Source organism: Doryrhamphus excisus, linkage group LG11 (genome assembly GCF_037039965.1).
Source record: "Doryrhamphus excisus strain RoL-2023G ecotype Guam linkage group LG11, RoL_Dexc_Guam_v1.1, whole genome shotgun sequence".
NCBI classification, from domain to species: domain Eukaryota; kingdom Metazoa; phylum Chordata; class Actinopteri; order Syngnathiformes; family Syngnathidae; genus Doryrhamphus; species Doryrhamphus excisus.
The window spans coordinates 9,163,649-9,178,312 of NC_136367.1; the positions used below are offsets into that span (position 1 = coordinate 9,163,649).

The window sequence follows — 14,664 nt, forward strand, 5'->3', positions numbered from 1 at the left end:
TTAATATGACTTTGGTTGATAAAATCTGTCTGTAGGATATATTTTTTACTGTTAATTTTTTCTCAAGGAGGATGAGGAGGACATACCGCAAAGGTACATATCTCCATACCCTCAAAGGTTCTGGTGGAAACAAGCAAGAGCACTGCGTGGTGTGCGCCACGCTCCGCCACCTCGCGCCACATTGCGCTGAGCCAGGAAATGAGAGCACAGTGTCACTGACAGCCTGGAAAATGCAGTCCGCCTGTATTTGCACTGCATTGTGGGTATGCTTTTACATTGACAAGCTCATCATTCCTCTGTGCATTGCGGCAGGTGGAAGCTGTCACATCTAGCCATAATCAAATATACATTTTAAGCTGTGCACACAAATCTCAGTAATGGCGGTACATTTCAAATGCTGTTTTTTCTTGTCAGAAACATGAACACACAAACACATGACAGAATCGCTTAAGCATCAGGAGGAGCCATCAGGAGGAGTCATGTCACAGTATGACACCTCCATCTACTGCACAGTCTACCAGCAGGTGAAGTATTGCATAATCAGCCATGAGAGGAAATGCCCCAGTTAACAAGAGAAGCTTGCAGGTGAAAAAAGACAACTCTACTGCATTTGTCAGTGAGATGACTGAGTGGAAAACACTCAATGATAGCGAGTGGTTATAGATTGAGCCTCTCCCCTGGAAGAAATGTTTCTGTCACTTCATTTTGTGTTTTTTTTTTATTCATGTCAAAGCAAGACGCAGGCAGCAGAGTGCTTTTAGCTGGGGAGAAACAAAGCAGTAACTAATATAGGATGCATGTTAAAAGTCTCCATAAGACCAGAAAAAGTAGCTAGTTTTCTATTAAAAATGTGCATTCTAGTGCTAAATATCGTGCCAAAGTCACAAAGCAGGCAATACTGATCTCTTCTGCTACATCTTCTCATTCTCTGGCAGACCAGGCGCTTACTACATGTGTTAAGAAGTTACGATGCCATCGACTGTACGGCGTTGTGTCCATTCAAACAGTCCCACTATGAGTGAGCACAAAATAGTTTTGGTTTGTAATAATTTCAAAACAATGTATAGTATCTGATCGAGAGCCATTATTAGGTTTTTTTTTGTATTTTATTAGGAACAATGACTCAAAATGTAAATCCATCCGAAGACATACTGACAATATGCAGTGCAATAAATACAATGTTGTGCACTAAATAGGCATTGATCGATCAGACAGTCCATCAACTGGCACCGATTTCCTTACTTTTTTGGGATCTGCAATCAGCTGAACCTTCCATATGATACCAACTTTATCCATTTATCGACCGTCGCTAGGTAGGTAAACAGTCACTCAGAGCACAGCCATCTAAAGCAGGGGCTAAAAGAGTAACTGTTTCTGTTTCATTCATATTGATTTGTTGATTTGGTCCGTCTCGGGCAGAGGAGCATTGACCAGCTGCACATTATTTAAAAAAAAATTGAAAAAATGGAGCATAAAGGCAAACTGTAAAGCAAAAACGCTGAAATGTTGATACAAAAAAAACTATTTTTTGTAACCTCCACCCATCCATTTTCTATGAAAGGAGAGGAGAGGAATGAAGATTAGCCACAACAAGATGGAGTACATGCATGTATGTATGAGAGGACCCAAGTGGAAGAGTGAGGTTACAAGGAAGAAATACAGAAGGTGAACTTTAAGGAAGAAGTTAAGAAGGAGAACTTTAAGTACCTGGGGTCAACAGTACAGAACAACGGAGATTGTGAAAAGGAGGTGAAGAAGAGTGTGCAGGCAGGATGGAACGGGAGGAGAAAAGTGCCAGGCATGATGTGATAGAAGAGTTTCAGCTAAAATGAAAGGAAAGGTATACAAAACTGTGGGGAGACCAACCACGTTGTTTGGTCTAGAGACAGTACCACTGAGGAAAAGACAGGAAGCAGAACTGGAGGGAGCAGAGATGAGGATGCTGAGGTTCTCATTGGGAGTGACCAGATTGGTGTGAATCAGACAGATGCAGAAGATAGGCTTGGATGGAAGCGAATGATTTGGCGAAAGAGGAAGAAGAAGACCCATCCATTTTATATGTTGTTTGTGCTCAGTAGGGTTACCTGTAGCCTACGTAGCCTAGTATGCTGTAAACCTATTCCAGCTAACTTTGGGAGAAAGGCGGGGTACACCTTGGACTGGTCGCCAGCCAATCATGGGGCACGTATAGACAAAAAACACACGTTCATACTTATGGACAATTTTTGAGTCTCGTTTTTGAGTCGGTTAACCTAGCATGTTTTTGGAATGTGGGCGTTTACCTGGTACCTGGAGAGTTTTCAATTTCCCATACTTTTCCAGACCTAGAGAGGTATACAATCTAATCATATCCTTTTCCATAAGTGCGTACAAACCCTGGTTGAAACAACAAGATGGAGACATTGAATGTGTATGCTGTCAGAAAAAAGAAAAAACAAAAAAACTGATCAGTATTGGACGATTTCTGTGAAAAATCAGGTGATTGACATATGCCATATGCCTTTAACGGCAATCACAAAAGTCGATCATCTGTGGCGAGTCCTGCAGCGAGCCCTGCAAGTACTGTAGCGTCTTACTTTCTTTCATCAGAAAAAAAAATGTTCCAAGCCTTTTGGGGTCTTTATAAATTCACTGTAGAACAGAGGCTGGTTTCAGCAAAAACCTCTGATTTTGACCAAAAAAGTGCACGTTGAACACCTTCCACTCCACAATATTAACCATGTGCGAATTGCATTTGTAATTACCATATCTTGGGCATCTCTGAGCCAAAGAATTTTGGAATTGTCCTGACTTTCCCCCTTCATACAACAATCGGTTGCATATAGTAACCCTGACGGCAGCATCACCAATTTCAGCGGTCAGGCTTCTGATGATACGACAACAGCACATTAGTATTCACCTTGGGCAGTGTCCCTGATTGTATTCACCGCAGTGTCTCTTTGTCAGGCCTGTCCGTCAACCTCTCTCCCATGGGTAAGAAGATGAGCGTCAGCCTATGACCCTGAACCACCCTGCCATTTTCTGATGATTTTCTCCCTGCTCTGCTACTGGGGTGGAGATCAGTTCTGAATATCCATTGAACCCAAAGTGTTTCAAATGTCACTCTTTACTGAGCAGGCAGTATAATAACAGAGCTCTCAATGAACTCACAAGATACAGGATATAGAAATGGGGCGGTATTAACGTTCCACCTACTCACTGTGTTTTTAAAAGCATCACACAGCAATGTAATAAGTAAATAGCAACAGACAAGATACTACCAAGCAGTAATTCAGAATAACCATCAACTATGTGAGGTTTAAACATGTCATTTAGCAGCTATTTACAAAAGGACAGAAAAGCACGTGGGGGAAAGGGAGCGCTGTTGTCAAAACCATATACGTAGTGCTGAGTGGACGTACGTCAACGTCGCTGCCATATTGGATGTGTACCATAGCAAGGATAATAATAAGGAAATGGAAGCTACTTATGGGAAAATTACAGTAAAGCTTGAGGAAACTGATGAACACATCCAGACCAGTCGAGCGACAAACCTTTAATATGTTAGCGGTCTATCAAAATAAAGATACTGAGCACTTCATGTGTGGAGTCAAAGTCCATACATTTGACAAAGACTTGACAAAGGCTCCTTCAGCTGACCAAAGATTCAAACTAGTTAATCCAAACTGTGGTCAAGCATAGAAAAGAAACATGCTCTTGGGAAATATTACAAATTTTCAAAAACATTCAGCACATCCAACAGTTCCATTCAAATTCCAGTTGTTCCAATTGGAGTAACCAATGCTGCACATCTTTCCGATCTCTGATAATACTCATTCATTCATTTTCTCCAGGAGGATTGCAGACTTACTGCAGACATACTGTATATATAAGTATATATATGCTATACTACTGAAATGATTAAAAAAAGCCGAGTGGTTAGTCCTCACAGCTAGGAGACCGGAGTTTGATTCCACCCTCGACCATCTCTGTGTGGAGTTTGCATGTTCTCCCCGTGCATGCGTCGGTTTCCTCCCACATTCCAAAAACATGCTAGGTTAATTGGCCACTCCAAATTGTCCATAGGTATGAATGTGAGTGTGAATGGTTGTTTGTCTATATGTGCCCTGTGATTGGCTGGCCACCAGTCCAGGGTGTACCCCGCCTCTCGCTCAAACAAAGACAGCTGGGATAGGCTCCAGCACCCCCGCGCCCCTCGTGAGGATAAGCGGTAGAAAATGAATGCGAGATCAATGTTATGTAACAACTATTGTTGTTCTTGTGTTATGGCTAACCTGACAAGATCCTGTAAATAGTGTAAAATATAACTGAAGAACATCTACTGGAGTTCAGAGTGGTTCTACTGGAGTGATCTTTTCTTTTCAAGTGCAGGCTGGCTTCTGTACAAAAGATTTGACAGCGGACGGTTTTCCTTGATGGACGTACAAGCTTCAGAGGCATTTTATGCAAGGCACAATTGGAGGTGTAAACCTTGTATCCCAGATCTCCGGCAATCTGGGATACAATCATAATTGAATTGTACAAAGGATAACAGCTACTTTGTTGCTTTGCAACTTATTTGTCCTTCAGCCAATTAAAATTGTATTGCAAAAAATGCTTCTTTCGTCACATTTGAGTCAGTTCTATATGTGATAGTTTTAGTCAACAAAAACGATTTTTTTGTCCAATTTTAGTCCATGAAAATTAAAAAAAAACCTTTAGTTTCATTCCAGTAAATACATAAATATTATGTCTAACTATTGTTAACTTAATGGGGGAAAAAAAAGAAAGAATAACAATTACAAAATAACAAACTAGATTTGCCTTCTAGGCAAACCAAAAATAGTTTTTTCAATAGTCTTGACTGGCCACAGACGATGAAGCCTTCTAATGTTTCTTTCTGAACAGTGGTACCGTTTTACATGGGTCCCAACTTTATGAAAAGTGCACCAACGTAAGGGCTGCATGACGTTTCGTTATGTCCACATAAACACAACTTAATGGCCCTGGTTGTTGTGAATGAGAGACTCACTTTGCTTTAATAAACAATGAACATTCAGACAAGGGCTAAACTCCTGTTGACTCCCAGCTACCACACCTAGCCTCTAGCTTGTCTTCCCAGGCCCTTAAAGCCCAGACACACAAGTCAAATATAGTACTATAGCACTGTGGTGCCCGGTGACAGTAAATGTGGTAATGTGGTTATGATGCTGGATCTACTTACCATTGAGAGACTTCTTGAAGGAACCTCTTTTTACTTTGAACTGTCCCGCCTCGACTTTCGGATCGGATTTAGGATTCAGGACACATATGATTGTATGTTAAAAACGAACATTTAAAAAAAATAAATCACCGTTTATTATCAACTCCTATAAAGTTGGGTTGGGCAGCTATTGGCACAGCACCAACACCTTCCTTGAACGCAACTTGTTGTAACTTACCTTGGAAATAATATCATTTTATAGTATGTAGTAAGTAGTCAAACACTGCTTGGAATTGCAGCCACATTTACCGCCGTCGGGCTACATTGATTACATTTTAGTTTTTGAATGAAAAATGACAAATAGCCATACATGCCATACATTTAACATGTCCATACACCACCACCACCAGTAACATTGTCTCATCTCATCAACAAAAACATACTCACGAACACAAAGCTTGACATTCTTTCTAAAAACCTTCAAAAATAGATATTTGATGCAAAACGTGTGCTATTTCTTCACTTTACCCTTTTTAGAGAAATTGGGATGACCTCTAAAGCAGTTTTATTGGGACAACTCAAAATCCTAAAGGTTGAAATTTCACCTGTAAGCCAAATATCCCTAACTTTTTGTGAGTATAAAAAATAGATACATATACTGCATATATACTGACTACTTGTTGTGTCATCCGGTGAACCAACTGACAAAGCTACAGACCTTCATTAAAACAAAACTGGAACACTGGAGGTAATCATTTGGTGAAAAGCATTGCATTCAACCACTCTCACAATTAATGACTTCCTGTGGCTTATCCTTGTTTAGTAACCGTTTCCGCCATCCTGCCTGCATAATCATGGTTCTGTGTGCAGCCTCCTGCTGCTGCCTATAAATAGGCTTCACTGTGCACTCCAAGGTGGAGAAGCTCGAGTGATTATTAAAAAACACAGGCGGCTCTGTGGGGACCAACCATGCCTCTCTGCTCTCACTTCCATGCGTTTGCACTGTTACTCATGAACAAGGTCTTAGCAACACTGCTGGAGCAAAGAGACAACTTCACTGCATACTGATCAGACTTAGCATATCACAGTAAAACATGCTTGACAAGGTCTGATTGGCTCCTCGTGAAATCCAGTATGTGAGCACATCAATAATGAACAAGTCATTTCAATTGCGTTCTCCATCCGGTGGAGGCATGTTGGTGCCGCCTCCTTTTCCTCGTGTCTGTCAATCTTCGACTCGTCTTCATAGCTTCAATCTTCAAGGATCTGCTCATGGTTCGCCTTTTTCCTCCATTGTCCTCCTTTGGTGCTTTCTGAGCAATATGTCTTTCTTTCTGTTCTTGTATTGCACAGACAATCACTGTCACAAAGGGGCCTTTGTTGCCCTGGAATGTGTTGATGTTTTCTTCAACACGCTTGATTTTGGACTTTAGTCAATGGGTTTGACATTCTCCAGGATGTACATTTTCCTCTGCATATGTACAGTAAGTGAGTGACATGACAACATCTGCTTCAGAATATTTGTACACAAACCGAGCATCATACAGCCATGTAAGCATAGAAGTGCCTTCATGCACACACTCGGTGCCTCAGGCTGTGCAGCCGAATACTGAAAGTAATTGGCAACGCTCAGGCTCCTAAATTGAATCCTAAATTAGAAAGGGAACGCTTCCCACTGGTGGCAGGTGTAGATGTGGACTCCCACTCAGTCATCGAGCTGGCGGGGGTGAAATTAGCATGGGAAGAAGTGGAAAGACTCACACTTTCTAGAGGGAGACGTGGTGGAAATTACATAAGGAGAGCCCCATTCTTTAGCATATTATGTACAGTATCACATAATGACAACAACCTCACAGATGCTAGTGTTGCTGTGCATGTAGCCATAAATACATGTAATTCATTCCAATTGTATGAAATACTTCAGATGGCTATGCGGATATTTAGACTGGAACATCTCTGTCTACAAGTACAAACATACACATGGTGTGTTTGTTTGGCAACAGGTCAAGAAAGCGGTCTGGTTCCAGCCTCCAATAAACAACATGCTTCAGTGCCCAATCCCAGAGCAGATTCTACAGGATTACACAGTCCCTGCCATCAACCCGTCTTATATAACAAACATAGCCTCACTCTACATACACAATAGTGCATGTAGTGCATGTACAGTATGTTAGCTAGAGTCCTCTGAAATCCGTTATTTCTATTATTTTGATCCTGTGATGAAATGGACTGCCAGATAGAGCATTACAGTTGCTCTTGTTACTGCAAGCCAACAAAGTAGGGCTGGAGAGTATGGACCAAAACTCGGGATGTTCCGATCTGGATTTTATGCTGCCAATATCGATCCTGATAATCCGATCCTGAGTGAAATTGCCCGATACCAATACCAATACCAATAGCGATCACATACATGCAGTATGCAGTGTAAATATGGAAATGTACAACTGGCTATACAGGGTTCACCAAGGTTTTTTTCTTGTGAGAGCGACTTTGACAAAATAAAAATGGCCAAGAGATACTTATTTATTTATTTCCATAGCTTATTTCCCAACTAAGCCAATATGCTTGTTTTACCAGAATATAAACAAAATGCTGGTATCCACAAATCACCTTTTGTATTTCACAATGCATTTATTTCTGGTCTTATTACATGATTAACTGAAAACCTGAATGAAAAACCGGCATCCGCTGCCTTCTGAAGCACAGACGCAGCTGACTCCCTCTTCTGTGCCCGGGAAGGAGATAACAATCTCAGTGTGATAACAGTGTGCACAACGGCGGTTTCAAAAGCGGTGCAAACGCTCACTCGTCACACGTTATCCCAAATCTGTAGTGAGGCGATATTCATTGCCAAATTTTGCCCACACTCGCAAGTGCAGCAGGTTGGGATCAAAATCACCACAAAATCCGGTCCCAAACGGCGCACCAATCTAAAGCAATCTAAAGTACCCCCCGGTGAGACAGTTTTGAGGCCTACTTTTCAGGGTGCAAAACGTATGTACATCACTCTCCAAAAGACAGGAAGTCCTACACATGGCAGACATGCTTGTTCTGAATGCTGCAGCGGGGGGGATCTGCGTTTTAAAGCAAGTATCGGCTGATAACAATCTGTGGCTGATCGATCGGAGCGCCCCTAACCAAAACTCTCATCCTAATATACCCGTGTTGAAGATCAAGATATACCATATTAGGGCCGGTCGATATGACCTCAAATTAATATCACGATGAATTGGGCAGTTTTACCTCAATAACAATTCCATTTTGAACTGAATAGAGGCTAGCTGAGGAAAACCTAATAAAGCGGAGGCCATTTTCAACTGCCAGTTTCATTATGTACGTGGCTGCTGCTCGCAGCCTCTAAGTCGACTGGCCAATCACAGAACGTGAACAGTGAACGCACTTCTTGTTCAGACCGGATGGGTGGAGTTACGTGGCAACACATGCTGTACCTCATTTTAAAGGGGAATGAACACTGCGGTTCTGCCCACCTTTGTGGACACACAGCCACATAGTGTGTCCAACATGAATATGCATCTTTCCCAGCGACAGAACGCTGCTTGGGGTTTCAGCAACAGTTTGGCAAACACAGGGCGCCACAACAGCCATCCTGACTACCGTTATTCAGCCGCAGAGCGACGCAGAGTGACTGTGGATAAGTAACTTAAATCAGATTACTTGTTTTGAAATAGTAACGCGATAGATTACTCGTTACTGAAAAAAAAGGTGATGCAAGACATCACTGTCAGCGAATACCAAAGCACTCGAAAATACATAAAAGTATTACTTTTTAGGTAAACATTTTTAAAAGACATTTAAAAGCCTGGGAACCACCAGTCTGTCAACGGCATCAATCTTATCAAATGTCTGTCTTCTTTGTATGTTTGTGCTAAATAATTGCAACTGTGGAGCTGGCTGGACATTACGAGTCCATTATTTTCAGCATGTTCTGAAATCCACAGCATTAGCATTCCCTTTAGCAATGTCATAGGACACCGCTTTAGTAATAGCACTCCAATTTGCACCTTTCCTTTCACGAGGAACGCAAGGAAAAAGAACCAAGAAATTAGGTTTGCGTTTGTGGTCGGAGCATTGTGGAGTTGAATTCATTCATTCATTCATTTTTACCGCTTATCCTCACGAGGGTCACGGGGGTGCTGGAGCCTATCCCAGCCGTCTTCGGGCGAGAGGCAGGGTACACCCTGGACTGGTGGCCAGCCAATCACAGGGCACATATAGACAAACAACCATTCACACTCACATTCATACCTATGGACAATTTGGAGTCGCCAATTAACCTAGCATGTTTTTGGAATGTGGGAGGAAACCGGAGTACCTGGAGAAAACCCACGCATGCACGGGGAGAACATGCAAACTCCACACAGAGATGGCCGAGGGTGGGATTGAACTCAGGTCTCCTAGTGTGAGGTCTGCGTGCTAATCACTGTCAAATGATTACAATTTTCAATAAGATTAATCACAGTTTTCAAATTCAACATGATTAATCACCATTTGCAACTATGTCTGAAATATGCCATGTTTGCTCTCTTTTATTCAAAGAAAGATAAATGAAAGGATAGTCAATGATAGTCAATGACAACACAAAATGCAGTTTTGAAGTGAACATTTTTATTGATTAGGGAGAAGAAAAATCCAAACCCACATGGCCTTGTTTATAAAAATGACCCCCCATTACAACATAATTATGTTTTTTCACACCTTAAATCAATTTGTCTAGCAACACCCAGGCCTGATTCGTGCCACAGCTGGTCTCAATCATGAAATTGTTTAAATAGAACCTGCCTGACAAAGTGAAGTAGCCCAAAGATCATCAAAAGCTGAGATCTAAAGAAATTCAGGAAGTGGTGAACCTTTCCAGGAGTGGCCGCTCAACTATAATTACCCCCCAAGAGCACAGCAATGACTCATTCAAGAGGTCACAAAAGACCCCACAACAACAGCCGCACAAGAACTGCAGGCCTCACTTGCCTCAGTTAAGGTCAGTGTCCAAGACTTCCACCATAAAAAGACATTAGGCAAAAATAGCCTCCATAGCAGAGTTCCAAGACAACAACTACTGTGAACAAAAAGAACAGTAAGGCTTGTCTCACTTTTGCCAGAAAACATCTCGATGGTCCCCAAGACCTTTGGGAAAAATAGTCAGTGTCTCCGCAGCTACACAAACATTTAACCTACAAAGCAGCATATATCATTTACATATTACATATTACATATACACATATTTATTGGTAAATCTGTCCATGCTGTGTATTCTGTATGTCTGTTACCATTGTTTGACATCAAATATAAGCGAAAGACAGAGTACAAAATAAGCGCTATAACAACAAATAGCTTGCAACTGTAAACTAGGAGCACACACAGGATACAGATGGTGAGTTTGGGAAAACATGAAACAGTGTTTGTGTATGTGCATGTGTGTGTGCGTGCATGTGTGTGTGCGCGTGCATGTGCATGTGCATGTGTGAGACCAATTTGCCTGAGGTGGCCGTGTGCGTCGTCGTCCTTGGAGGCATCCAGGTCCTGTGTAGCAAGCAGGCCTGTTTCTTCAGTGTGCTCCTGCTGCTCGGTCATGCTCCTGGCCCTGAACACACAAACACATAGCTCAGTGCACAGCAAGCGCTCCTCTGTTCCAGTGTCATCTACACTTTCCCATGTTTGTAAAACACATGTATGGTACGGCTTCAGAGTCCCTGGCTAAAAGTTTGATGGGTGCAAAACAAAGGACTCTTGTCTTCAACACAAACATGGTGGTGATGTAATGCTGAAAGGCTGATGCCAAGTGTCTAATCTGCAGAGCTGGGTCAGTCCACTAAAAGCTATCATTAGATGTAACGGTAATGGTAGTGGTAATGGTAATGGTAATGGTAATGGTAATGGTGATGGTGATGGTTTTATTTCATTTGAACATGCATCAGATTCCAATTGAGTGCATCCCATAATCAGTTCCCAGTTCCACATGTCCAAAAGGAGTAGGAAGAAGCAAAGCTTATTAAATCCTACCCCTCCATCTGGTACTTTTGACAATCAGTAACTGTTGCATTTGTTCACTTCCTGCTTTCCATAATACAGTTTAAGGTTTTTTTTTTTAATAATGCACCTCGTACCGAAGTACTCGGTGATATGAGCATCCAATGCCATAATGGGTACCATAGTAAGTGTCAATATAGTGATATATATAGCACATCATGACTGGTTCAAGACTCTTCATCCTCACTATCAACTGCTTGTATTGTTTCTTGAATTTGCTCATCGTTGTGCATTGTTTGATTTCCTTACTCAATCCATTCTATAGTTTGATTCCACATACTGAAATGCTATGGCTAGCATAACGTAGTCCTAGCATAGAAGTGTTTCAAATGTACTTCTTCCCTGAGATCATATTTCTCCTCTCTTGTATTGGATGACATTTTTAGCTAATTGCTTATTTTTAGCCTTATGCATTATTTTAGCTGTTTGAAGATGAACTATATCAGCAAGTTGAAGTATTTGTGATTTTACAAATGAGGAGTTAGTATGTTCTCTGTAGGCGGCATTATGAATTATCCTTACTGACCTTTTTTGCAGTACATTTAGCGAGTGCTTTTATAATTATTTTGTAGTTATTTTATAGTTATTACCCCATATGTGAAAACAAACCAAAAAAAACATAATTAGAATACATGTATAGTATTAGGGATGCACCCAGCCACATTCTGCACTTAAGAGCCGATCTCAAACCAGAATTTGGATACCTGTCCATATGGATACAATTCCAATTTCAGAGCTCTGTTTGCTTTAATAATAGCTAATGAACGGCCAAACTGCAGTTTAACAGTTGTTTGATGAATGAACTGCTTGCTCAATTTACTTGCATTTCTTTTTTTGCCATTTTGAGTCACTATGTAGAACCTCATAAAAGCCAACAGTGCAAAATGTAAATTATTGCGATTGTTCGTGATCAGGAGTATGGTTAGCCACATCGCCTGCAAAATAGGTTTCTACATTCACAAAGGATTCCTAGGACTAGGATTCCATCATTTTAAACTTGGGGTGCGCCGAGTGATTGGCCACCAATCAGTATCGGCAGATATGAGTGAAGACCCCGCTGAGCATTTTGAATAAGCATGTCTGCCATGTGTGATGGACCTCCTATCATTTCCTCATTTCAGCTGTCCAATGAGCACGCGAGGATTACGACGAATGAGCGTGTGCACAGAAAGGGGGTAGGCTGCACCTGCGGTTCAGAAGGCAGCAGATGCGGCTGGAGGGGCCCAGCAGAGGCGGGTCAATTTCACTCATGGATTATCGGTATCGGAACAACCATTTATATCACATTGTTACATGTTTGCCTATTATTCTGTATAGAATTGGTTGTTTTTTTTGCCTGCTTATTTAGTCCTCCATCCTCACTCAATTTTTCTCTTAATGTATTGGCTCAATAAAATGTAGGCTAGTTAGCTCAGTACACAGTATTGTTATATTTAAAGTGTATTGTGCCACTTCAGGGATGCTGGAGCCTACGCAAACAAAGCTAGCAGGACTGTCAGATTGTGATGTTTGCATGTCAGACTAGCATGAATATTTTAGTCATGTGACAAATTTGTGATCTTTCTTTAAATGCCATACAAACAACCGTTCACACTCACAATCATACCTATGAACAATTTGGAAATTAGAAATTGTTTTCCCAGGACGTGCCTTGTTTCAGGTCCTGTCATGCCCGTTGTTTTTTAAGAAGTATTGTTGATCGAGCGTGTGAGTGTGAATAGTTGTTTGTCTGTATGTGCCCTGTGATTGGCTGGCCACCAGTCCAGGGTGGACCCCACCTCTTGCCCGAAGACAGCTGGGATACACTCCAGCACCCCTGTGACCCTTGTGAGGATAAGCGGTAGAAAATGAATGAATGAATGATGATCGAGCAGCATGAGGCCACTCTTTCATGTGACTTAACCCCTGAGAAGCTACTGTGTCGATGGCTTTTTTAATTAGTCATGCCAAAAAAAAAAGAAAAAGAAAATCAGATACACAGAGTTAATTAATTATCTGACGCTTGCTGAGTTGAAGTCTTGTGAAATTGAGGAATTCAGGCAAAACTGTTCAAATTCCGAAGTTCATGCACAGTTTGCCTGGAAATATTGGTTACATTCCAAAATTTCCAAATATGACCACAGTTGCCCGTGTCATTCTCTTTTGGAATCATTTTTGTGACGATTTTTGAATGTTCTTGAAACTGGATATATATTTAATTTATACTGAATTTGTGTTTTTGGTTATAGGTAGTGTTTTTTTAGCCATACACCGGAAGTATACTTCAAATGTATCAATTGAGTATCTCATTGCTGGGCCGAGTATCCTGGTTTTCGGTCATCAAAATATGGTCCACATATATAGATAGACATTACTATCAGGTTGGTAAAAAAAAAAAAAAAAATTATGAATTACGTAACGTTTCACGTTATGAATTATTATTCATGACATGAATAATTTAGTTGAACAATGACATTCGTGGCTAAGGTTTATTCTTTGTCCTTCAGCATTTGCCATTCGGGACTGGCATAGCAATTTTGTTGTCTATTGATTTTTTTCATTGTTGACATGACTTTGACTCCTTTGCCAATCAGATATCCTTTATTCCACATGCAGACATAAACACAGCTGCACTGCACTTTGTTCTTCTCCTGGGGACAACGGGGGCTGTTAGCACCTGCCCTGTATAATTACAGGTGCTGGTGGAAAGAAGCTCTGCATGCATTTTCCAAAGTAGGATCTCTAATTGCCCAGCAGATTCACTTCAGCCTTGAGCTTGTTCAAAACAACAGAGGCTTCCTGGATCAGAAGGTTCCAGATGACTGATTTATCTACGATCACAAAGGGGTGGCTGGAGGTGGGTGAAGGGCCTGTAGTCATTAGATAAGAAGCTTTTTTCAAGCTCGGGGTTAAGAGAACAGGGGATCTATCGCAACAGAACGTTGTGGTGACTGTTCAGACTGTTCATTGGAAAACAATGTTCAGAATGGGACAACGCTTGTTCTCAACTTGCGCAACAGGAAATGAGTAAGTCTGAACAAATCAGTTGCTGAAAATATTAGAAATTATGTACACACAATTCCACTATATAGTAAACAATGGATTGCTTAGATGTGCCCATGGCTGCAGTTTTATCGCAACATTGCAGAACCTCTGTAGTCACATGTCCTGACGTTATACTAATCTGTAATTCAACAAAAACTTCAGGAAGAATGAAGCTTCAAGCTTCGAACCGCTGTTTATGTATGACCACACAAATTGTTAACGCCAAGTGTGGTTTTCCACTCATACAAGAGATGCTCCATATGGGCTTTCTTGCCGAGCTAGCACTTCCTTTCCAATTCCGATATTCCCAGTAGCTCTTTCTTCAAACTCATGTTGTGTAAGAAATGAAAACATTATGCTTCATTTCGTGTGGCCTTGGGACGGGAGGGAACATCACACATAAGCAAGATGAG

The 14,664-nt window shown here is 41.3% G+C and overlaps 1 protein-coding gene across 8 annotated transcripts in view; it reads right to left on the bottom strand.

The window, feature by feature from the left end:
• The window catches only part of gramd2aa (GRAM domain containing 2Aa), a 46,153-nt gene that overhangs the window by 27,209 nt on the left and 4,280 nt on the right, over positions 1-14,664 (bottom strand). For all 8 annotated transcript variants that reach the window (XM_078794722.1, XM_078794719.1, XM_078794720.1 and 5 more), the window contains exon 2: positions 10,677-10,781. In XM_078794722.1, coding sequence (XP_078650848.1) covers positions 10,677-10,781 — 105 coding nt within the window. The remainder of the gene's footprint in view (positions 1-10,676; positions 10,782-14,664) is intronic.